This window comes from Choloepus didactylus, chromosome 14 (genome assembly GCF_015220235.1).
Source record: "Choloepus didactylus isolate mChoDid1 chromosome 14, mChoDid1.pri, whole genome shotgun sequence".
In the NCBI taxonomy this organism is placed as follows: Eukaryota; Metazoa; Chordata; class Mammalia; order Pilosa; family Megalonychidae; genus Choloepus; species Choloepus didactylus.
The window spans coordinates 41,895,711-41,923,302 of record NC_051320.1 but is presented as its reverse complement, the minus strand read 5'-3'; the positions used below and the strand labels follow the sequence as shown (position 1 = coordinate 41,923,302).

The window sequence follows — 27,592 nt, the reverse complement described above, 5'->3', positions numbered from 1 at the left end:
TATAATTAAATATATTAATATTTTTGCAGCAAAATGTAGCAGTACCCCCACTAAGTGTGATAAATGAAAACTATAAAAAGCCTCATATTAGTTCTAAGTCATTTTCCCATCAAACAAGCTGAGCAAAAAACACTTGGTTTTAGAGATTTTAAGATTTCAGAAATTCAAATATGAGATTAAAAACATGTAATATCTTATACATGGAATATGCACATCCCCACTCCCACTGCATCCACAACTCCAACCTTTAAAGTCCTTAATTTATTTTGTACCAGTATCTTAAAGGGATAGGGATCATCCCCATTCCTTGGAAAGGTACCTGAATTCATCCTCGTAATAAGGATGAGAGATCATACAAAGGACATCAGTCAAGTGGCTGCTACCAACAGAATAGTTCAGCAGCCTCTGTAAGCCACCCAATGGAATGTTGACAGTTGGATTGTTTTGTCAGAGGTCACCAACAAGAATCAAAGGAGATGAAAGCACTATCACTATGTCGGGTGGGGGAATATTATTTCAAGTCTATCATGTTTAACAGATGAGTACAGCTTTGAAACACTATTTTTAAAAAAACACACGAAAGTGAACAGGAAAGCAAACTGTACACAGCTCAGAGCCACAGAGCTGGATAACAATTATGGCTCTTTCACTTCCTAGCTGTGCCCTCTCTGGTGCTTCATCAGAAAACTGGTAAAAATACCAGTACATTATTTCAAAGGTTATCCTATGAATTATATCAGTTAATGCATATACTATGTTTTGAACATGTACAGAACAAATGTTAGCTGTTATCATTATTACTCAAGTATCCTTGCAATTAATTTGAATGTCTTGGGAATTATTTATGACGCAGCCTTCTATCTAGTTTCTTATGTGTATGTTATATTTTCACCTTGAAATTTCCAGCAAGGATATATAACTGAATTTATTCCCAATAGATAAAGCTTAAGTACTTAACAAGCTCTATTACAGAATGTAAAGAAATTTTACAACGCGGGGAGCCTCAATAAGTTTGTCTTCCTTTTATTACATGAAAAATTTATATCCTCAAATATGCAACTAATGGTCAAAGAATACTTTCACCAATGTACTCAAACAATTAAATATTAAATTTAAGAGCTATAACTACAAATTTCAGACATTTTAAATGGAGAGAGACATTTTAAATGGAAAGTGAATACGTATGCTATTGAAGAAAGTTGGCATCAGATCAAACATGATTGTTATAGATACAGAACACTACATTTTTAAAAGCAGTTTTACTGATACATATTCACACACCATACAAACCACCCAAAGTATACAATCACTGGATTACAGTATCAAAGCACGGTTGTGCATACAGCTCCATGATCAATTTTGGAACATTTTCATTACTCCAGAAAAGAAATTAAAATGAAAAAGAAAACCGAAATCCTCCCATATCTCTTATCTCCCCCATTACTGAACCATAGTATTGGTGTAGTACATTTGTTACTGTCTATGAAAGAGTATTAAAATATTACTAACTACAATCCTTAGTTTGCAATAGGTACATTTTTTCCCACATACCCCACTATTTTTAACTCCTTGTAATAGTGTGGTACTTTTGTTCTAATTAGCTCATTATCAGTGAGATCATACAATATTTGTCCTTTTGTGTCTGACTTACTTCATTTAAAACATGATGTAGAATGTTTTTAACCATTTTAAACCCATGATAAGCACAAGGAAAATACATGAAAAATTTGTTCAGAAAGAAATGAAGAGACTCAAGATGGTACAAGAGAAAAAAAAAACAAAAACAAAAACAAAAAAATATGGAAGCAGACATTAACAAAAGAACAGTGTCAAAAAAGGTATAAGACTTATGACAAAATAACAAAATGGCAGAAGAAAGTAATTTTAAATGTAAATACATTAAACTCTTCAGTCAAAAGGTAGAAATTGGCAGAATGGATGAAAAATCATATACTAGTTACAAGAAACTCACCTTAAATTCAAAGACATAAATAGGTTACAAGTGAAAGGATAGGGAAAAAAAAATACCATGCAAGTAGTAATCAAGAGAGAGCTGGGGTAGCTTTAATAATATAAGATAAAACAGACTTTAGGTCAAAAACTGTTAAGAGGAATAAACAAAATCATTATACATTGATAAAGAGATCAATTCAACAAGAAGACATAATTATATATACACCTAATAGCAGAGCCCCAAAATATATCAAGTAAATAATGTCAGATTTGAAGGGAGGAAGACAGTTCTATATTAACAGGAGGTTGTAATATACCAGTTTCAATAATGGATAGAACATCTAAACAGAAGATCAAGGGGGAAATAGAGGACTTGAACAACACTCTAAACCAACTAAACATAACAGACATCTATAGAACACTTCACCCAATAGCAGCAGAATACACTTATCTTCTCCAGCGCATTATGGATCATTCTCCAGGATAGACCATATGTTAGGTCACAAAACAAGTCTCAATTAATTAAAAAATACTGAATTCATACCATATATCTTCTCTGACTACAATGGAATGAAACTAGAAATCAATAACAGAGGGAGAAATGGAAAATCCACAAATATGTAGATATTAAACAATGTATCCTTAAACAACCAACAGGTCACAGAAGAAAGCATAAGGAAAATTAGGAAATACCTTGAGGCAAAGGAAAATGAAAACTCAACATACCAAAACTTATGGGGTGCAGTAAAGGCAGTGCTGAAGAAATCATAGCTCTATATGCTTACATTAAGAAAGAAAAGCTCAAATCAGAGACCTAACCACAAAACTGAAGAATTTAGAAAAAGAACAAACTAAACCCAAAGCCAGCAGAAGAAAGGAAATAACAAAGATTAGAGCAGAGATAAAGGGGATAGAGAACAAATTAAACAACAGAGAGAATCAACAAATTCAAAAGTTAATTGTTTGAAAAGATCAATAAAATTGACAAACCTGTAGCTAGACTACAAAGAAAAACAGAAAGGTGACACAAATAATTAAAATCAGAAAGGAAAAGAGGGACATTATTACCAACACCACAGAAATATAAAGGACTATAAGAAGATACCATGAACAACTGTATACCAATGAATTAGATAATCTAGATGAAATGGACAAGTTCCTAGAAACACACAAACTACCTACAATGACTCAAGAAGAAATAGATCTCAAAATACAAATAACTAATAAAAAATTAAATCAGTAACTAAACACCTCTCAACTAAGGAAAGCCCAGGACCAGATGGCTTCACAGGGAAAGTCTGGTCTGTTCATAACTTAAAGATGATTGTATATAATCTACAACGACATTTCCTTTCCTGATTTGCTAACGGAAATCTGAGAGATACGTATTCTCGCTAGAAAGGAGACCAGACCCAGAAAATAAAGGCCATTTTCTCACTAATATCATTCTGATTACAACTATTTACATTCTTTTCATTTTATGGTCACCCTTAATTAATTCAAAAGTTCCACTACTGTGGGTACTTTGGAAACAATCATTAAGTCCCTTGTTTTTAAAAAAGGCATCAAGTAATAAAGAGGAAAAGTCATTCATTCATGTCAGTTCCCATATTTACAAAAACCCTCAGGATAACTCCTGGTAAACATTCTTCCATCCTTGGATATACATGTTTAATTAAGTCTTGTCTACACATATATAATTAAGTCTTGTCTATAAATCCATCTACTTTAATTTCATTGCTGAACTGTTTCTTTATATCTTTCTACTTTTGAATACTTTCTCATAAATAGACAAACACAGGAAAGAACTAGGCTCTGTAATCAGAAGACCAGGATTCCAACTGCAGTGCCAACACACATTGGTTAGTAACCTTAACAAGTCCTAAGATGTTTGAGTTTCAAGCGACTCACCTGAAAAAGTTAATATAAAATAATTTATCAGTATTACAGTTGAGTCCATGGGAAAACAGGATTATAGAAGAAATTTTCCTTAGATATGACTTCTATAATATAATAAAGCTAACTTTGGGAAAATATAAAACCTTCTGCAAGTTACTTCAGCTCACTTTTCTACTAATTTACATGCAAAGAACTTTTTTTTTAAATGACAGGTTTTAAAGCAATCATTCATTAACTTTTACTAATAAGTCAATGAATTCACCAAAGTTCTTTTAGAAATATATTTTACATCATGAATAAAACAATATTTTTGTGGCATAAAGCCCAAGAACCTAGCTAGCATACAAACACTTGCTTAGGGAATGGGTAGTGATTACTGAACTAATATTTTTAAGAATATCTTCTCAAGTATTATAGAAAAATTCAAACTACTAGAAATTCAATGGATTGTAATTTTTAAATTATCACAGAACATAATGAAAAATTACACAATAAGAGAAATGTATGCATGGATATGTAAAACTTAATTTAGTTTTCATTTAAGCAAAATGTCATAAATAGCCATGCTTACCAGTGTCATTGGCAGGCTCAAATGTGAGTGGTTTTGGAGCTGGTGCATTTTTGGGTCTGGCAGCAACCTGAGACGGAGATGAAGGTGTGCTGTCTCCATTAATTACATATGAACAGCATGAGTTTCGGACTAGAGTGTTTGTAGGTACATGATTATCTATTCCGTTAGTACCTTCCACAGCCAACCTTTAAAAAAAAAAAAAGGATGCCTTACTTGAATGAGTTAATCATTAAACAACAGAACCACTTAATTTAAAAAATATTTACTGAGTTCTTAATATTCGAGTTATAAGTGCAGTCACACAGGCAATTAAAAAAAATACTGAGACATAAATATATCAAGTCAAAATCAGTCCCCCAAAATAATGCTCAAAGTGTGGATTTTAAATATTTATATCTAAGATATAAATCTTTGTTTTAAATGCTCTGAAAGTAGTTTCAAAAAGCAATGCCCATGAAATTGTATGAAATTTATAATAACCAATTCCATATATAATTATTGTTGTTATATCAAATACTGAAAAATAAGCTGAAAATGTCTTACTGTTTACAACAAATTATTATATGTTAGCACTAAAATTATGAGTACATTATGACCAGAAGAGCTAATTATACTCCAGATTTAGAATTTATAGTTTGTAAATTATCTGTAAATAAACAAATACAAACTATAACCCCCAAATCAAACACTTTAAGTCTTATCGGCAGTGGATGGAGAGTTGGGTGATCATCATGGAAGTCACCAGGACAGCTTTACCAAAATAACTAAAATACACAAGCTGCTAAAAACTTCCTAACTGATCTGTTTCCTCTCTTGCCACCCTATATCTGTTGTCCATAGAACAATCTGAATGTTGTTATAAATAATATAAACCAAATCTTGTCCCTTCCCTGCTTACAATCCACTGCACTTAGAATAAGATCTAGATTTCTTACTGTGGTCAACAAACCCTTTCAAAAACCAGTCCCTCCCCCACCCCATCTATCTCTCTGATTTATTTCTCTCCAAGCTCCTCCTTGCTCACCTTGCAGCACACATACTGTATGTATTTTATTTAATATGAAAAACATGTTGAAAAGTCTTCAAATCTTTGTAATAATAGGAATAAAATTATAATGACCACAAGACGACCAGAAAAGGTTAAACATTATACTCGTGTAAGAATTTACAGAGTATAAATGAACTGCAAATAGACTCAGGGTCTATGCACTTGCTACTTCCTCTGCCTGGAATGCAACTCCCTGAGAACTCTGCGTGGATAGGTGGTTCTTGGCTTTTTAGCTTGAATGGCACGTCCTCAGAAAGGATTCCCTGACATCTCTCTTTAAAACAAGCTCCCTTCCCATTCCCGTTATCTTACCCCATTTCAATGACTTTATAGCTCTTATCATTATCTCGGATCAGCTTATTTCTTCATTATTTTTACTAGCTACCTTTATTCCACCAGAATGTAAATTTCATGGGAATATGGCCAGTATCACCAGTGCTTGGATTAGTGTCTGGCACCAGACAGACACGTAAATTATCTGTTAAACAGGCAACTAAATGAATGGCTGCAAACCTCCCATTCCTTATCACCTACATATTAGGAATGAGACAGGTACAGGAAGTGTGAGCAGGTAAAGTCAAAACAAAGCTCCCCAGAACTGATGCTTAATTTGTGCAGAATTTGTAATAAGGGTGAATGTAAATGTTTGGAAACAGATAGAGGTGATAGTAGCACATTAAAGTGAGTATAATCAATAGCAATGATATGTGGGAATGATTATTGTTGAAAGTGGAAGTTTAGGGTCATGTATGTCACTATAAAGTAAAGTGAATAGATGAAACGTGGGACCGTACAACATAACGAAACCTCTTGTGGACGATGAGTGTGGTCAATAGTACAAATATAAGAATGCTTCTCCATAAATTAGAACGAATGTATGCAACTATTACAAGGTGTTAATTATAGGGTGGTATATGGGTAAAAATACACCTAAAGCAAACTATGGTCTGTAGTGAATAGTAATATATGAATATTCTTCAGCAATTGCAAAAAAAAAAAAAATTCCACAAACAGAAAAGCATTATGCTAAGTGAAAGAAACCAGATACAAAGTGCTACAACCAGTATGACTCATATAAAATGTAACTATAAATAAATTTATAGAAAAAAGGTGTTTGCTCTGACAGAAATTGGTTACATAAGGTGAGAGAAGGAAGCGGGATTGAGAGGTGACTGCTAAAGGGTATGGGGTTTTTCTTCTTGGAGTAATGAAAATGTTCTAAAATTGATTGTAATAATGAATGCACAACTCTGTGAATAGTAAAAGCCACTGATCGTACACTTTGGATGGATTATATGGTGTGTGACTATATTTCCATAAAGCTGCTTTAAAAAAAAACCACACACAAATCCTCCCTAGGTGACTGACTGGTACACCCCTCCCCAGCCACCCAGTGCAAGTCAAGGATCCAACTCAGGTAAAAGAATCATCTGAAGTACTTTGAGGGCCACAGAACTAACCTTTGATTCAAGATACGTTACTACATAATAAACAAAATTTGCATTTCAGATTGGTAGTGATTCAAGCTGCTCCTTCACCCAACCAAAATAATACTTAAAAAATTATAAAAACAATTACATACATACACACACACAAATACACTTGATCAACCCAGCTGTTGTTAACCTTTCAATACTTAATTTTCTTAGTGTAAATTATAATATAGACACTAAATACATTTATTTAAGCCAAATATATATTCAAAAGACATACATATCTGTTAAATGCTCTGATGAGAATCATTTAATGGAAATTTAAGAGTAATTGTATAAGTAACTTTCTAGATTAACAAAGGTGACGATGTGTCGTTTACAAGAGTGCTTTTTCAATTGCGACAGATTTCACAGTAATATATTTTTAGTTTCCCATTATATCTGATTATATGCTTTTATGCCAATTAAGAAATTTCAAACAGAGAGCTTCTATTAATCATCATAAAATATGAATGCCAAGGAATTTTTGAAATGGCAGGATGATTTTTTAATGTAATTTTATTGAGATATATTCACACACCATATAATCCATCCAAAGGATACAATCAATGGATCATAGTATCACACAGTTGTGCATTCATCGCCACAATCAATTTCAGAATATTTTCATCATTCCAAAATAAAGGAAAAAATAAAAATAAAAAAGAACACCCAAAACATACCAAACTATTGTTTATATATATATTTTTGTCTTTAATCTTATTACTCATCTGCCCATACCCTGGATAAAGGGAGTGTATCAGTCACAAGGTTTTCACAATCACATGGTCACACAATAAAAACTATATAGTTATACAATCATCATCAAGAATCAAGTTTATGGATTACCATTCAACAGATTCAGGTATTTCCTTCTAGCTATTCTAATACACTAGAAACTAAAAAGGAATATTCATATAATGCATAAGAATAACCCCCAGAATGAACACTTGACTCTATTTGAAATCTCTTAGCCATTGAAACTTTGTTTCATTTCTTTTCCCCCTTTGGTCAAGAAGGCTTTCTCAAGCCCATGATGCCATCCCTAGGAGTCATGTCCCACACTGCCAGGGAGACTTACAGCCCCAGGAGTCATGTCCCACATACCAGGAGTTTATTTACAGAGTTGGCTGAGAGAGAGGCCACATCTGGGCAACAAAAGAGGTTCTCTGGGGGTGACTCTTAGGCTTAATAATTAGGCTTAGCTTTTCCTTTTGCAGAAGTAAGTTTCATAAGGACAAGCCCCAAGATCAAGGGTTTGACTTATTAAATTGGGAGTCTCTACTGCTTACAAGAATATCAGGATTTAATATTTTCATATTTTTCCCCCGTATCTTAAGGGGATTTTGCAAATATTTTTTATTTTCAGGGTGATTTTTAAGAGAACACAACCTGTGAAGATTCTTTCTTCTAGTGATCTACAAGAAGCTACCAATTCAGACAGCAATAAGACCCCCATTTGTTAACAGTATCTGACTTTTATTGATAAAATATGTCTAAATATATATTTTAAGAAGCCATTTCCCAATAAAAAAGAAGGAAGCACCAATACATGCTACAACATTGAAAACATTATTCTAAGTAAAAGAAGCCAGTCACAAAAGATCCCTTATTTTATGATTCCATTTATATGAAAATGGCCAGAATAGGCAAATACATAGACATATAAAGTGAACTAGTAGTTTCCAGTAGCTGGGAGCAGGGAAGAATGGGGAAGGACTAGGACTACTCATAAGTATGGAGCTTCACTTTTTGGGGTGATGAGAATGTTCTAAAATTAGACAGTGGTGATGGTTGCACAACCCTATAAATACACTAAAAAAATCACTAAAATGTATTTTAAAAGAGTGAATTTCATAGTATATGTATCATCTCAGTAGAGCTGTTATTTTTTTAAAAGCCATTTTCACAATAATTTGATCAAATTTAGATACAAGCTTTTAATTCTGTGGCAAATTCTAAACTAAGATTAAAATGAAAATCTCAAATATGGGAAATGTTACACCAAATTGCCATAAATACGAAAATAAAATATTCTACCTGGTAGTTGTCCTTGCTGAAGTATCTCCATTTTCATGTAAGCCATCACCATTTTGCTGTATTTCTACTGATAACAAGAAAAAAAGAAACTAGGTTTTTATATACTTTCCACTGATTTTTTTTTTCCTTTAAGTTTTAAAAACACATAAAGTCAGCCTACTGGTTGGAGATGAGCTGCAGTTTGCTAGATTTTCCTGCTCAACCACCAATCCATCAAGCACAACTGTCAATTCGCCAGTTTGCACTAGGCCATTTTTGTTTTCCAAGGAAAGTTTTAATTGTTCCTTCACTCTTTCCACTAGAAAAAAGAATAATTTAAGTTTTTGCCAAAATGCATTTTAGAAATCAAAATTACATTTCAAGAATTACTATATTTCATTATTTGATGACTACATTTAGAAGAAATTATTTGCATTTTTATCTGTACACCCTTCTAGACTACACAAGGATTATTCCCTTTCATACCTAAATAACCCCTCCCCACCACTCTTTCATTATAAGCCTCATAACAGATATGAATGTATCTCGATAATAAGCACAGCAATTGCCTAAACTTTTGCTCTTCACCCCAAGGCACTATAACATTTTTGTAGTTGAGGCAAAATTTCTGCAAGGGAGTGATGCTGTTTACAAATGCCAGCACTGCTATCCTAGGTGTACCTTGAGTAAATTGTTTACTCTTCTTTAAGCCTCAGTTTCCTCATTATAAAATGGGGATAAATATGACATCAAACAAAAGGGATTATTGTAGGGACAAACATGAAACCATACAGAAAGCGCTCAGTACCATATCTGACACACAGTAAATATGTGTCAGTAAGTGCTGTGATAGTAATTTATTCTTTCATTTTTTTTTTATACATGTAAGACCAAATATTTGCCTATCTAGTTCTTATTTAAACTTACGGTCATTGTGTTTCAAGTTCTGTCCCTCAGATGATACATTAAAATATTAAAATTAACATAAGGCATGGAAAAGATTCTTTCCCACAGATTTCAGAGCAAGTTTGACCCCCATGACACCCTGATTTCACACTTCTAGCCTCCAGAATTGTGAGACAATAAATTTTTGTTTTAACCCACCCATTTGTAGTGCTTTGTTACAACAATACTAGGAAATTAAGACAACTACTTTAAAAATCCATTTGTCTTTGGTGTTACACATTTCACTATGGTATGTCTAGGCATGACTATCTCTTTATTATCTTCCTTGGGGTATGATGCATCTATGGATTAAGGTGTTTAAAAACTTGCAGCCATTATCTTTTAAAATATCTCCTCTGTTCCACCACCTATTCTAGGGGTCAGCAAACTACAGTCCACAGGTCAAATCTGGCCCATTGGCTGTTGTAGTAAATACTGTTTTACTGGAACAAAGCCATGCTCATTCATTTATATATTTTCTATGGCTGCTTTCATGCTACAGTGACAGAGCTGAATAGTTGCTACACACACCAAATGGCCTGGAAAACCTAAGTATTTACCATCTAGCTCTTTACAGAAAAAGTTTGCCAATTCCTGCTAATGGTTTCTGTTCCTTACGTTCCATAATTTGTAATCTTTAACGGTGAATTTATTCTCTAATAGCAATTGAAGGGCAATCTCAGCTTTAATACAGTCAAGTTTTGCTTCTACTTCTGCCAGTGGTTTGAGAACACCCCACCCCTAAGAGTCTAGACTCGACACAGGAGTCCAGCTTAGTACCCTTATTTGGCTGTTAGCCAAAAAAAAAAAGTTCAGGATCCTGAAAGCTGCTACCAGCATCAACTACTATTCTACCTCCAGTTCAAGAAGTTTTCTTTGCCTTTTTTGTTTTAATGGGGGTGGGGTGGGGGGTGGGGTGGGAGACCACCCCTACCTCTTTGCAAAATCATCAATGCCACAAGGACTTTATCTAGCCCAGGATCTAGCTGTTCTACAGAAGGAGGTTATTCACAGAATCCAGTCTTCCCCAATTCTGAACATGGGAATCTGAGGTATAACATTGTAAAATTAAGATTATCATCCACATAAATAACTCCCATCTATGTGGTATGCTGTGGGTGGGTGCTGAGGGTGTTATTCCATCACAATATAAACAAACCAACTCAGACATATCCATTTATTTAATATTTGAGTGTAAAGTATATGTAAGGTATTGAACCCTCAGGAAACAGGATAAACCCTCAACAACCTAAAGCAGACTTCCCTGCCATTACTCTGCTTATTTTCTTTGGTGAATTTACCACTACACTTATTTATTTATTGTCTACTTCCCCAACTAAGCTGAAGTCTCCAAGAAGGCAGAAATCTTGTCTATCTAATTCAGTCATGTAGGCTCAGAATCTGACAGCAGTATGCCCTTTATAAATACCTAAAAATAAATTATTCCTGTCTTCGGGGAACTCATTCTATTAGGGCAAAAACTGATTTTTCCTACCACCAGGACATGGTTCCTTAGCTTTAAAAGGGCAAGAGAAAAATCTGACAATGAAAAAGAGGAGTCTCAGAGGAGCTAGGTATATAATTTTATAATTTATTGTATATATCATGGATTTGTTGAAGATGAATATCCTTTCTATCCCCACAGAAAATAGCAGCTTCAAAAAATACTGGTTTTTCAGGTGTTTCACAGATTCACATTTAGCTCAGATTCACATTCTGAAGCTATTTTTAAAAACTGCTGCCCCTTTGTCTAGTTTATGGATGGATGAGTAGAGAAATGGGGGAAGGAAACAAACAAACAAACAAAGGCACCCAGTGTTCTTTTTTACTTTAATTGCTCTTTTTCACTTTAATTATTATTCTTGTTATTTTTGTGTGTGTGGTAATGAAGGTGTCAGGGATTGATTTTGGTGATGAATGCACAATTATGTAATGGTATTGTGAACAATCGAATGTACACTTTGTTTTGTATGACTGCATGGTATGTGAATATATCTCAATAAAATGAATTAAAAAAAAAAAAACAAAACTGCTGGCACACTGCACTATCTATTGTCAAATAACCAATTATCCTAAAATGGTCACTTACAGTAACAATAACAATTTGTTATCTCATATTTTCTGTGGATTGGGAATTTGGGAGGGGCTGGAGAATCTGTTTAAAGGTGGCTTATACATATGGCTGGAGAGTTGGTGCTGGCTGTTGAGGGGAGGGAGGCCTCAATTCCTCTCCCTTTGGGCCTCTCTATAGGACTTCCTAAGTGTCTTCACGGTGATGCCTCGTGTCCTCCAGAGTGGGTAATCTAAGAGATCAAGGCAGAGGCTGAAAGGCTTTTTATGGTCTAGTCCTGGAAGCCACATACCATCATTCTGCTGCATTCTACAGATTGTACAGACCATTCTTGATTCAATGTGGGACAATGTGGGAGGCGACTACAAAAATGCATAAAACATCAGAAGGGAGGAATTGTTGGGGGCCACTTTGGAGCTGGCAATCATATAAATAAATATGAGAACAGAATTTTAGAAATGAAATGAGCGCATATGTTTACACAGCTTGTAAGTGACAGTTCCAAGAACAACCAGGTTTTCCAATTAATTCCTTAGTCTTTTCCATTTTCCATTATAACACAACTCACAATGTTAAACTTCCACCTTCTACCATGTAACAAAATAAGTTTCAGAATTTTTTTTTAAGAAATTAAGGTAAAAATAAAGTGATACATGTACAAGAAGAAAAGAAGTAACTATCAAATCTAGGGACTGGTAAAGATTCACTAAGCATAAAAACAATGGAAGATTAACTTCAAAGACAAAAATACCAAACTTCTATAAAACAAAAGTCAGGAAAAAAGTAAAGAGGCAAATGATTAACTGGGAGAAAAAAAGAACACTTATAAATCAGGGAGAAAAATAAATAAGTAAACCAATAGAAAAATGGACAAAGAACGTAAGACAACTGCAAATGATAACACATCAATGACCAATAAACAACTGATCTCATTAATAATCAAATGCTTCAATATGAAACATTTTCAAACTTTTATGAAAAATTTTCAATTTTTTTAACCTATTAATGGAGCAAATATTTCCAAATGGGGACTTTCATACACTATAGTATGTGTAAAAATAAGTTAGACTTTTAGGAAGGCAATTTAGAGGCTTAAAATTCTTCAATCCCTTTGACCTAGTAATTTCAATCCTGAATATCCTTCTAAAGAAGTAACAGAAATGCACTTTTATCACCGGCTATAAAAATGCTGTTTGTTCAAAAGCTTGGTTTTAATTTGTGCTGATAATAAACACACAAAACAGAAACTTATGATTTAGTAAACAAAGAACCAGTACTTGCTAAGTAAATCAGGCTAAGGTAAGTTTTCAAATAAAATTCAACTTGACTATGTTCTCTTCTCTATCATAAACAATAAATTTCTCTATTGTTTTCCACTACCACTTAATGTAAAAAGATAATTATTCATTGTGAATCACTTTGGATATAACTAGTTAACTTAAATAGATTTCAGAATGCTTTCTCTGACAAAAGCTAAATTATTAGTTCTACTGGCACCATAAAAACTCAGTTTAATTCCCAGTGTTTGAATGACAGGCATTATGATTATATTAATAAGGGTGGCAGAATAAACACAAAAGATAAATAAATGGCATAGAATCATAATGGAGTAGAGAAAGACCAGAGAAAATTTTCTAAAATAAAACACAGGCTTCAGGCTAGCAATTAATGAAAATACACTAAGGAGCTTCCAAAACGGATTCTCACAAAGTACAACCTGACACCTACTGGCAAAAATTAAAACTCTACATAAAGAAATCATGAAAAAGGAGGCAAAAGGAAAGGAAAGCTAATTTTCTGAAAAAAACAAAAACAAAAACAAAAAACAAGAATAAATTCTGATTTTACAACTCAAATATTAAAAAGAAAAGTCTAGGGTTGCACTGTCCAATATGGTTGCCAGTGTGGCTATTTAAATTTAATTAAAATTTAATAAAATTTAAAATTAAGCCCCTCAGTCACACTAGCCACATTTCAAATGTTCAACTGCCACGTGTGTTTACATTAGACAGCAGAAGTATACATTTCCATCATTCCATAAAGTTCTTTTGGACAGCAACCTTTAGAGAACTGTGATAATGAAGCTAACTTGTCATTCTGAAGAAGAAAATTATATAAAAATCTAAAACACCAAAAGAACATGTCAAAATTCAATGTTACTGAGATTACAAAGAATATATTTAAAAACAGGAATTTGAGATGACAGTTGTAAAAACGCTAAACCCCAACAAAATGGAATTGATGAGCAGCTTGAAAGTAGAGACTGTCTTATTTAAAAAATCAAGATTATGGTCAGGACAAGTAGCAGTATAAATGTAATCTCGTGCTGTTATTCACAGACTGTCTTTTTTTTTGGTACTCCTGCCTTCTTTACAAGATTCTTGGTACTGTATCATTGTTTAAGAGGTTCTAATATAAGTATCTCTCTAATAAAAGATAAATATCTAACATTAAAAATATCTAACAGTATCATTAATAAAAAATAAAAGAATAAGAGTCATGTAACTGTTAAAACTTAACTATATAAAAAATAGAATAGGTGAAAAGTTATACCAAACTTACAGGGAAAATTCCACCGCTATATTATTAGCATTTAAGTAATTACTTATTATACCTTCACCCTGTTTCAAAAAGGATTTATGTAAGTAGATTGAAAGATAAGGATAGTTTAGAAGAGGTTACATTCCCATAGCTCTTAGAAATAATGAGTATGCTACAGAGCCTGCATCACTGACATTAAATAAATAAATAAATAAATAAATAAATAAATAAATGAATGGTGGGAGAGGGGGAGAGGGCCTGCTAGATAAGTGTGACTTATATAACGTGTTGGTGGACCAAATCCATCCACGTGATAAGAAAAATCAGTACCATCTAAAACACTGGGTAGCCAGCATCGTGGGATGGAGAACATCTTCTTGACCAAAACGGGAACGTAAAATGAAATGAAGTAAGTTTCAGTGGCTGAGAGATTCCAAACGGAGCCGAGGTCACTCTGGTTGGCACTCTTACGCACAATATAGATAACCCTTTTTAGGTTCTAATGAATTGGAATAGCTAGCAGTAAATACCTGAAACTATCAAATTACAACCCAGAACCTGTGAATCTTGAAGACGAGTATATAAAAATGTAGCTTATGAGGGGTGAGAATGTGATTGGGAAAGCCATGTGGATCACACTCCCCGTTGTCCAGTGAATGGATGGATGAGGAGAAAAATGGGCAAAAAAAAAAAAAAAAGGGCACCCAGTGTTCTTTTTTACTTTAATTGTTCTTTTTCACTTTAATTTTTATTCTTATTACTTTTGTGTGTGTGGTAATGAAAATGTTCAAAAATTAATTTTGGTGATGAACACACAACTATATGGTGGTACTATGAACAACTGACTGTATGCTTTGTATGACTGCATGGCATACAAAGATATCTCAATAAAATTGAATTATTAAAAAAAAAAACTGGGTAGCAAAAGAAGGAAATTAACTGAAATATACTTTTCACGCCATTCTCCATAATAATTCCATACATGTTTAGGAATATAAAATCACACTAAACAAATGTATAATTATTGAAGATGTCAAGCCATGATTAAAAGAGATTGCCTTCAGGAAAGGAGAACAAGCCAAGTATATGCAGAAGGTAAGAACAGTGCTAGCCTAGGAGGGACAGTCAGGGTACTAACATTTGTAGAAAAGCAGAGAAATTGAACTAAGCCTTTGGGAGGTGCTGAGAACCAAAAGTTGTACTTGTTCTTCTAGACAAATGGGTATTAAAACTGCTTCGAGGAACAGGGTTCCACAGATGCTAATTCAGGGACTGTTGGGGATAACAAGAGTAGGGGCATGTGGGTGTGTGCGTGTGCATGTGCATCTTTGGGGTTTGACATCGCCAGAGGTTTTATACATTGAGCTTCTGCAGTAAGAATTCATTTGAATAATCAAGTCTCTGCTAAAATTTCTAAATCTCTGGCTGTTGGCTGTGGGAGCCACTGAAACAACACATTCAAATAAGACAGTCTCTACTTTCAAGCCACTCATCAATTCCATTTTGTTGGGATTTAGTTTTTACAAATGTCATCTCAAATTCCTACAGCGACTCTCCCAGTATGACCACACCATGTGCTTTCATCCTTTAAAATTATGCTAGAATATCATGGCCCCCACAAATATTTATTCTGGTTCCAGTTACCTCCTCCATAATGTAATTTGCCTCGAGGACTTTATTCCATCTACCATTCATACCACTTTCAAACTTTTTTTTTTTTTAAGTGCTTTGCCAGAAACTCATAGTGAACTTTTCAAGAATGCTGGATCCAAGTCTCCTCCCTAAGAACCAGACCAGCTTTCAATGCTGTTCTCTTCCTTCCTTGGCATAAGACCTAAAAACTTGGTCTCCGTTCTTTTCTTTCAGGAAATTCCTCTCCCACTGCACCCTTTGAAAAATCTAATGTCTGCACATAGGCAAAGAACAGAAACAAACTCACTCTAGAAAGTCCCTCCACTGTAGCCTTCTAAACAAGTACACAGATTATGTTCACTTAAGGTGATTATCAAACATTTTCGGGATACAGTACACCTCAGAAACATACCCTTTTTAAGTAACGGTTATGATTTTTAACCTTCTTTTGAACACATACTTTGAGAATTTGATAAAAACTATGATCTATGAACACTCTCCCCAGAATTAAAAGCATATGTACACACCCCAAATTTTTGTATACAAGTAGGCTTACCAAAGATCAAAGCCTATTCTATCTTAGGAATCCCCCGCTAGAGAAATTTAATATCATGGAAATATGATGTTCATATTATATTATTAAATGAAAACAGAAAAGGAACATTTGTCTGTTGTCTATGCACAAGAAAAAGACAAAGACAGAAACCACATTATTAAGGGTGGTTATCTGTGAACAGTAAGATTACAGATAATTTTTCTTCTCCTTTTGTGGTTTTCTTTACATATTTTTCTACAATGAACTAGTATAATGAAAAAAGAAAATTTAAGGGTTAGAATTTATTTTATACAAACAAAACTGTCATTAGCCAAGAAACAAATAGAGTAGGCTCAGATATACACTATTATATCAGTATGTAATAATAATAAGTAAATTAAATCATTGATAACCATGATTACAGGATACTTGTTTTGTAAATTTGTAGAAGGCCAGGGTAAGCGTTTTCTTTTTCACATAACGCCACAAGGTTTAAAACAATCGCAGGCAAAAACTGAAGTTTTCCTTTATGAAACATAAAACGATTGTTTTGCATTTGTACTTCAGGATAATTTCAAAGTGTCTAAAATAAACTTTTAAAGAAAACAAAGAAGTTTAGAAGAAAAAACTTACATTTTCTATTGTGAATTAACAGAGCTTGTTTTAAATCTATTGCAGCTCTTCCTAATAAAGCATCTGCTTTTAAAGTGTGATGACTCCAAACTCGAAATTCCAATGTAGTCTGTGGGGTCACATTTCTGTAAGGGTAAAATTATAACAAAAATACAGGAGAATACACTGTTACTCTAAGTGATAATTACTACTAAATAATTTACATTCATAATTTTTAAAAAGCCATGAATTCAGTTTACTTGAGAAAAAATACAGTAAATAAACCATCTGAATTATAAATGAGAATTTTTCTATTAGTGAACCAAAACACCAGCAATACATCATGAGTCTTACTGTGACTTCACAGTAACTCTTTATATTTGAACAAATTTCTAGTGATTTAAGCCAACTAATGCATTAGTTACAATACTCAATATACACAACTTTATACCATATTTCAGAAACACCAAAATTAAGGATGTCTATTTTTCTGCCATATTTATTTCTACACCCAGACAGTAAGATAAAATATGGCTATATAGAAATAATTTTAGTTTATATGGCAAAAGCAAGAATTATCATGCTTCCTCGCTAAAGAAAATGAAATGAACCAGTATTTTCTTCATATGTCAAAATGTCTTAATCACACTGGGGAAAAATACTCACTGCTTTGAAAACATTCTATTCCACCTCCCCAAATATTCCAAGAAGTGTTCTCCCTTTTGAAGATTCTGCATTCTTCATACAAGGTACTTACACAGTTAATTGCTCATCCCATTTTGGATTAGAAGAACTACTGGATTTTGCTGTTTTCTTAATTTCTCGATCTACAACTACTTCTGTATATATTGCTGTTCCAAACCAGTTCTTTTTTCTTTTTAGTTTGGCACTAGAAACTAACAGAAACATGATCATCACTAGAGAATGCATGTAGCCAAAAAATATCCCACGTTAATAAATTAGTAAGAACGGAACTGTGCTTCTTCATCAACCAGAATTTTTTTCATTGGCAGGATAATGAAATACAAAGGTGCTAAAATAATGATTAAGAACCACCTGAATTTTTTTGAAACAGCTCTATTGAGATATACCATGAAATGCAACCATTTAACCTGACCAATATTCACAAAGGTTTGCACCATTACCACAATTAATTTAAAAACATCTTCATCACTCCAGAAAGAAATCCCATACCATTTAGCAGCCGTACCCCATATATCCCCCCTAAAATCTACCCCCGGCCCTAGGCAACCACCAATCTACTTTCCGAGTCTATAGATTTACCTATTCTGGACATTTCATGAAATCACACAATTTGTGGTCTTTTGTGACTGACTTTCACTTAGCGTAATTTTTTTTATATAAAGCAATTTTGAGATATATTCACATACCATACAATCATCCAAAGTGTACAATCAATTGTTCACAGTATCATCACATAGTTGTACATTCATCACCACAATTTTTTGAACATTTTCATTACTCCAAAAAATAAGAATAAGAATAAAAAAAAGAAAAAAAGTAAAAGCAAAAAAGAACACCCCGAACACCTCATTCATACTTTTTTCCCCTTATTATTCATTTACTTTTTGTCTCCCTTTTTTCTACTCATCTGTCCCCATACTGGACAAAGGGAGTGTGAGCCACAAAGTTTTCACAATCACACAGTCACACCGTATCAGCTATTTAGTTATATGATCATCTTCCAGAATCAAGGATACTGAATTGCAGTTGAACAGTTTAAGGTATTTCCCCCCAGCTATTCCAGTACACCAAACCGCAAAGAAGGGTATCTATGTAATGCATAAGAATAACCTCCAGAATGACCTCTCAACTCCATTTGAGATCTCTCAGCCACAAAACAAAACTTTATTTTGTTTAATTTCTCTTCCCCCTTTTGGTCAGGAAGGTTTTCTCAAACCCACGACATGGGTCCAGGTTCATCCCTGGAAGTCATGTCCCACATAGGAGGTAGGGTAGTGAGTTTACCAGCAGAGTGGGCTTAGAGAGAGATAGGCTACATGTGAGCAACAAAAGAAGTTCTCTGGGGGTGACTCTTAGGAACCATTATAGTAGACTTAGCCTCTCCTTTGCAGTAACAAGCTTCGTAAGGGCAAGCCCCAAGATAGAGGACTACTACAATAGTAGTCCCCAATGCTTGTGAGAATATCAGGAATTCCCCAGGTGGGGAAGTTTAATGTTCCCACATTTTTCCCCAGGCCCTCAGGGGGCTCTGCAAATACTTTTTATTCTCTGCCCAAATTATTCTGGGATGCATCAGGGCTTCATGCTAACCTGTACAAACCAAGTAGATCTCAGACCCTATTCAAGGTTCCATGTAATTATGGTGTTTAAATAAACTGACAAGTTAAATTATATAGCATGCTACAGAAGATACAGATTTTGCACCAAATAAACATCTCTTCTTCATCTCACACAGAAGTTGAGGTTTTAAAATACAGTCAATATCATCCTTTTCCCTTTAGTCTGATTTACCTTAGTTTTAATCAAGTCCATTTCATTCACATCTCTAATTAAAGTCTGATCTCTTTTTTTAGCTTTTTTAACATCTGCTGTATAGCCTAGTGTTTTCAAGGTTTGTACACATTATAGCATGAATCAGTACTTCATTCCTTTTTATTAGTAATATTCCATTATATGGATATACCACAGTTTATCCATTTATCAGATCATGGACAGACATTTAGGTTGTTTCCACTTTTTGACTATTATGAATAACACTGCTATAAACATTCATGCACAAATTTTTGTGTGGACATATGTTTATATTTCATTTGGGGATACACCTAGGTATGGAATTGCTGGGTCACATGGTAACTTGCTGTTGAGGAACTACCAGACTATTATACAAAGCAACAGTACCATTTTACACTGTCAACAGCAGTCTACAAGGGTTCCAATTTTTCCACATCCTCACTAACATTTAAATTTAATACTCAACTACATCAAGTGTCAAGAAAAATGTGTTTTCAGATTCAACATACCTTTTAATATCTCTGACATGCAGTACTGGTAACTCACATTTCTGAAATTATACAACTTCGGTACTTTTTGAAAATGCTTTACCTGGACAGTTGGCTTTTTAAAAAATGTATTTTCTTTGTCAAAAAAAAAAAAACACTTTAAAATCAAAATATCGTTATATTCTCCATATATGAAAATTAACTAAAGATAGATCAACAACCTAATTATAAGAACTAAAATTATAAAACTCTTAAAAGAAAGTGTAGGGGATTACATTCAGGACCTTGTATTAGGCAATGGATTCTGAGATGACACCAAAAGCACAAGCAACAAAAGTTAAAATAGATAAAATGGACTTTATCATAATTAAAACTTTTGTACATCAAAGGACATTAATAAGAAGGCAAAAAGACAACTTACAGAATGGGAGAAAATATTTGGAAACCCATACATCCAATAATGGTTTAATAACCAGAATATATAAAGAAATCACACACTTGAACAAGAAAAAGGCAAACAACCCAATTTAAAAATGGGCAAAAAACTTGAATAGACATTTCTCCAAAGAGGATCTACAAGTGGCTAAAAAGCACAGGAAAAGATGCTCAACATTGCTAGCTATTAGGAAAATGAAAATCAAAACCACAATGAGATAACATTTCACACCCACTAGAATGGGTACTATTTAAAAAAAAAAAACAAAACAATTACAAGTGTTGGAGAGAAGGTGGAGAAATAGGAACATCCATTCATTGCTAGTGGGAATGTAAAACGGTGCAGCCACATGGAAGACAGTTTGGCAGTTCCTCAGAAAGCTAAGTATAGAATTGCCATATAACCTGGCAATCCCTCTACTAGATAGGTACCCAAAAGAACTGAAAGCAGGGACTCAAACAGATACTTGAACACCAATGTTTATATAGCAGCATCATTCACAATACAGAAAAGGTAGAAACAACCTGTGTTATAAACAAATCGTGGTATATACATACAATGGAGTATTACTCAGCCATGACAAAGAATGAAGTTCTGATACAAGTTACAATGTGGATCACACAAAAAGGCAAATATTTTAGGATTCTACTTATATGAAATATCCAGAATAAGCAAATTCATAGGGATAGAAAGTAGATTAGAGGTTCTCAGAGGCTCAGGAGAGGGGGAATGGAGAGATACCGCTTAATGGGTTTAGATTTTGTTTGAGGTGATGAAAAGTTTTGGTAATGGATGGTGTTGATGGTAGCACAATATGGTAAATGTAATTAATGCTGCTAAATTGCACCTTTAAAAATGGTTAAAATAGCATATTTTGTCATATATGTTACCACAATTTAGTGCCATTGTAGAAGTTAACCATAAATCTTTAAAGAAAGTAAATTTTAATTCTACTTTACTCAAGACTTGAAGTAACTAATCTAACCTAAACATCTGATTTTAAATAATTTTTGCAACCACTAGTTAAAAATAGGGAACTATATACTTTCAGGGCTAAAGTATTAATTACCAAGCAATAATAACAACTAATAAGATCACCTCTATAATCAATTACTTACAAAAACCCTATAACTGAAACGAGAAAAAGGAAAGTCTCTGAACGTTAAAGATTTGAAATTAAGCTAATGCAAACTTCCATTCAATTATAAGAGATAATAATGCAAATAAATGGTCAAACAACTGAAGGACCATGGGAAAAGACTTTAGTAGAAGTACAGTATTTGAAATTGAACAGTTCCTCAATTAATATCTGAGGAATAATGAGAGATTCAAAGCAAATATTAAATTGACATCCTGCAACATAAAGCAACCAAAGACTATTCAGTGTTATATCTGAAGGGCTACTACTATAAGGTTCTTGGTAAAATTCATTTCCAGTTTTCCCCATTCCACGTTGCTCAAAGTCCTGTACCACTGAACTGACCATGGTGTTAAAAGCACAAGCATGAACAGACCTGGTGTCATATTTTAACCATGCCCCTTATTAGATGTCTGACCTTAAGTAAGTCAATTAACCTCTATGACCCTTTTCAATTTTCTAATCTGAAAAGTAAGGAAACAGTAGTACCTAATTCACAGGACTGGTGAGTAAAGGCATACAAAGCACTATCATCAAGGAATGCCTGGTACCCAACGATGGCGGCTATGCCCTATTATTATTACTGCCTGGAGAGTATTAACTTTTGTGATTTAACTGCCGATCCATTAAAAATAAATCCAATGTACACCTTTAATGGGCAAAGTGCTCAAACATTCTAGATGCTGGCAAGGTAAGGAAGAGATTTTTAAAAGATAATTTTGAATCTCACAAGGAATTTATAATATGCTCAAAAGAATGTGTATATAAATAACCAGAACAGTAAGATTTTAAATAACCAAAAGACAACCATATTAATTCGAATAAGCATTCTAATGATTGGAATACATAAGACGGGTTTTCTTTTCCTACTTAATGAGTGTCCTTTGGTGTTATACAAAGAATGTCCTTTACTGTAAAATAATATATGTGGAAAAACTATTGGGGAAAAAAAGAGCCTTCTGTGTGTGTGTGAGCATAGAGTGATACACACACACACACAGAATTTAATTTTAAAACCCCCCTCATAATACCCAACCTCCTTCAAAAAATTTCTAGTGATAAACTTAAGAAATGTACAGGGTCCACATGAAGATAATTGTAATACTTTATTGATGAGCATAAAAAGAAGAAAAGACTTCAAGAGAATAATATGATATATTTCTGGTTTTGGAAGCTTTAACACAAAGATTTCAATTATCTCCAATTTAATACAATATTCTTAAATGATCTAAATAAAAACACCAAGTGATTTAAGAGTTGGGGAGGGGGAGGAAGAAAAGGGAGGGAGACTCCAAAATTCAAATGAAAGTAAAGAAAATTAGAAAATAGTAAGGGCATATGCAAAATAAAAAGTGATGAAATCTACCCCGATATGTTTTTTAAAAGAACTACAAACTGAAAATAATTAAAATAATCAAAACAGTCTAACCATGAGGTAAAAACAAGGTGGTAGAATGTGATAATAGTGGTATTTCAATTCATTGAGAAAAGATGGATTGTTCCATAAATGATGATGAAGCATTCAAAAAGAATAAAGTTAAATCCATAAGTAACACCACTCATACATTAAGATCCACATAACTTCAAAATTTTTAATTAAAAAAAAATGAAACTACAAGGCACCAGAAGAGGCGATAAATATGTATATAATAACCTTAGGTTAGTCTTTCAATCTCAAGTCTTATCTTTTTTATAAATCTTGCACATTTTATGTTTCTTAGCCTATCCTGTACAATGTCTGAAATCTAAATATTAAAGATAATATCTTTATATATGCTATTATGCTTATGTACATGCTATACCATAGTATTATTACTATATTACAATGGATAGTTTTCTGCTTGAGTTTTCCTGCTTTCCATGCACAATATTCTTATTTGCTGTTGCAAAAAAGCTATGTGTTAAGAACAGAAATAAGAAAAATAAGAATAAGCTAATAAGTAAGTTAGTAATGTTCCTAATTTGGCTTAAAGCAGAGTACCTCCGTTTAAAGACTGTGAACTACTAGACTGAAATAGTGGAAAGGCCTTGAAGATGGTACTATTTAATGACTTTAAAAACAAAAGAAAAATCAATATAGAGGTCACTTATCTAATAAAAGAAGCAACAACTTGGAATGAGTTCTAAGTGTTGGATGGTGTCCTATTATTAACAAAAGGCATTAATCCCTCTGCGTCTGTTTCCTCATTGGTGAAAGAAGAGCAGTAATATTTATTCCAAGAGGTATCACAAAATCAAAACAGTAGATTTTAAGGTACTTTGTATTTTTAAAAATTAGATCAATAAAATGAGAAATCAGCAAAGGCAAGGAACAAAAGAAAAGAAGAGCACTAAAATCTGGTGCCATTTAGCACAGGTCCATGATTAGTATTTCCAAGAACATCACCCTCTTATAAAGAACGGTAACTGATGCTCAAAATGATAAATATTATTGTGGCAATATCTTGGCTACTTAAAACTCCTCTGATCCATATCCACCTTCCAACTGGTCCTCTAGACTTCTGGTGATTCTATGGGCTACCTCACAGCTTTTCAGTTAAGTTCCTTTTCAGCTCAAATCAGCCAGATCAGGTTCTTGTTACTTCAGATAAGATCTATTGACCTTGACACAGGTCAAGACCAGGAGTAAAATTACATCTCAGACATTGTAGCCACAATTCCTACAGAAGTAACTCTAAGCCAAAAATGTGGCTTTATGGAGAGCAAAATAGCAAATTACTAGGAATTTAATCAGTGGTTCATAAATGAGTACACATCAGAAGTATCTGGGGGAATTGTTTGAAAATATACATACCTATAATTCACAGAAAGAGAAATACAAATGTACCTTAAACATGGTTCAACCTGACTCATAATAAGAGAAATGCTAGTTAAAATGACACTAACGACATCACTTCCCATCGATCTAAATGTCAAAAATCCAATGCTTGCTAACATATTTTGGTGCAGCTGTGGGGAAAAAGGTACTCTCAAAATAGATGGTGCTAATACAGAATGATACAAACCCTATGGAAAGAAATCTGGCAATAATTAGCAAAATTACATGTGTTAACTCTGGCCCAATAATCTCATTAGAGAATTTTATCCTAATGATACCCAAACAAAAATAAGAAATGACATTTGCATGAAGTGACTTACTGCAGCACTATTTGTAATAGCAAGAGAGGAACTCTACTGTCCATCACAGGAGACTGGTAGAATTAACTTCGGCATATCTGTTCAATATAGTATCTTTGCAGCAATAAAAAGGTAAAGAGAACATCCTGCTATGGAGCAAATTCCAGAGCATTATGGATTCAGTGAAACACAGTTAAGTTGCAGAAAAGTATGTAAAACTTGAGAGGATACAGGGAGAAAGATGAATACATACATTGTACATATATTTGCTTATATTTTTAAAAAGAAAGACTAGGAGGATAAACCAAAACTAATAAAAATGTTTACCTATAGGGCAAGGGAGAAAAGGGAGAGTAGGGACAGTAATGGGACAGGGTAGTGCTCTCTAAATGTACCCTGACTTACAGTTTTGACCCTGGAACCATATAAATATTTTACATGGTTACAAAAAAAAATTAAATTAAAAATAAATAACTGAAAACAATGAACCTGATTATCAAGTTGGTGGCATAACCAGATGCAGAATTATTATTATTTTTTAAACATTTTTTAAAGGAATTATTTCACATGTTCTTCTGGCCCTTGCATTTTAAACTTGACGTATCTGGCAGATTATTCTAGATATCCATTTCACTTTTTTTTAATTAAAGAAAATGTATATAAGTTTAGAGAAAAGCTTCATAAAACATCATAACATACCAGTTTCTCCGCCCCCACTCCCAGAATGAGCATGTATCAGATTGTTTTAAGCAAAGGAAAGCAAACATCATTGACATAACTGGAATCCACTTTACACACCATCCCAGATTCTTTTCCCCTCCTGCATTCCCATCTCTCCCTTCTTCACAGAAACTCGATTGTCCCAATCCATGTTTTTATGCACTCATCTTACACAGAGGATTGTTTTGCATGTGAGCACTGCTTTTTCATTCATTGCTCTGCTTTTTTTAAAATTGAAATTGTTCACATACCATACAATTATCTAAAGATCCAAAGTATACAATCAAATTGCCCCCGGTACCATCATACAGCTGTGCATTCATCAATACAATTAATTTTTTTTCAATTTTTAGAATAAGTTCATTACTCCAGAAAAGAAATAAAGACCAAAAAAGGAAACTCAAATCCTCCCATATTCCTAACTACCCACCCTCCATTACTGATTCATAGTTTTGGTATAGTACATGTGTTACTGTTGAAAGAATGTTAAAATACTATCTATAGTATACAGTTTGCAATAGGTTTTCTCCTATATGACCCTCTATTATTAACTTCTAGTTATAGTGTCATACATTTGTTCTAGTTCATAACAGAGATTCCTAATATTTGACAATCATGGACATTGTCCACCACAAGATTCACTGTTTTATACACTCCCATCTTTTAATGTCTAGCTTTCCTTCTGGTGACATATGTGACTCTGAGCTTCCTCTTTCCACCACCTTCACACACCATTCAGCACTGTTAGTTATTCTCACAACGTGCTACCATCACCTCTGTCCATTTCCAAACATTTAAGTTCACCCTAGTTGAACATTCTGCTCATAATAAGCAACTGCTCCCCATTCTTAAGACTAGTTCTATATCCTGGTAACTTATCTTTCATGTCTATGAGTTTACATATTGTAATATGTTCATATCAGTGATACCCTGCAATATTTGTTTTTATGCGTCTGTCTTATTTCACTCAATATGGTGCCCTCAAGATTTCTTCATCAACCCATTTCCTTAAGATGGTTTTGTTCACACACCATACATTCCGTCCGAAGTAAACACTCATTGGTTCCCTGTATAGTCACATATTTATGTATTCAGCACCATCACCACTATCTATATAAGGACATCTCCATTTCTTCCACAAAGGAAGAGTCCAAGAAGGCAGAGAGACAAAAGAAAAAGAAAAAAGAAAGAGAGAGAAAAAAACAAAATAAAAAACGTGACAGCTAGAAAGTAACGAAAGGAAAGATAGCATTAAACCATAGTAGAATAAAGAGTCAGACAACATCACCAATGCCACGAGTCCCATACCCTTTCCCTATGTTCCCCCCCCAACATATGCATTTAGCTTTGGTATATTGCCTTTGTTATAAGAAAGGAAGCATAATACAGTGTTTCTGTTAATTACAGTCTCTAGTTTGCACTGATTATATTTTCCCCCCAATCCCACCCTATTTTTAACACCTTGCAATGCTGACATTCATTTGTTCTGCCTCATGTAAAAACATATTTGTACCTTTTATCACAATCATTGAGCACCCTAGGTTTCACTGAGTTATATAATCCCAGTCTTTTATCTTTCCTCTTTGTTCTGGTGCCCCACATGGTCCTAACCTTCCTCTTTCAACCATACTCACAGTCATCTTTGTTCAGTGTACTTACATTGCTATGTTACTATCTCCCAAAATTGTTTTCCAGATCTCTCACTCCTGCCTTTTCCTTTCTGTCTACAGTGCTTCCTTTGGTGTTTCCTGTAGAGCAGGTATCTTGTTCACAAACTCTTTCATTGTCTGTTTGTCAGAGAATATTTTAAGCTCTCCCTCATATCTGAAGGACAGTTTTGCCAGATATAGAATTCTTGGTTGGTGGTTTTTCTCTTTCAGTATCTTAAATATATCACCC

General features: G+C 33.7%; 1 protein-coding gene across 6 annotated transcripts in view; it reads right to left on the bottom strand.

Annotated features, from left to right (window-relative positions):
• WWP1 (WW domain containing E3 ubiquitin protein ligase 1) overlaps nt 1–27,592 on the bottom strand; it is a 128,809-nt gene that overhangs the window by 64,901 nt on the left and 36,316 nt on the right. For 5 of the 6 annotated variants that reach the window (XM_037802833.1, XM_037802837.1, XM_037802836.1 and 2 more), the window contains 5 exons: nt 18,056–18,194; nt 17,320–17,444; nt 9,144–9,281; nt 8,984–9,050; nt 4,424–4,608 (listed from right to left, as the gene is read on the bottom strand). In XM_037802833.1, coding sequence (XP_037658761.1) covers nt 4,424–4,608; nt 8,984–9,050; nt 9,144–9,281; nt 17,320–17,444; nt 18,056–18,194 — 654 coding nt within the window. The remainder of the gene's footprint in view (nt 1–4,423; nt 4,609–8,983; nt 9,051–9,143; nt 9,282–17,319; nt 17,445–18,055; nt 18,195–27,592) is intronic. The other variant, XM_037802839.1, reaches the window with a different exon arrangement.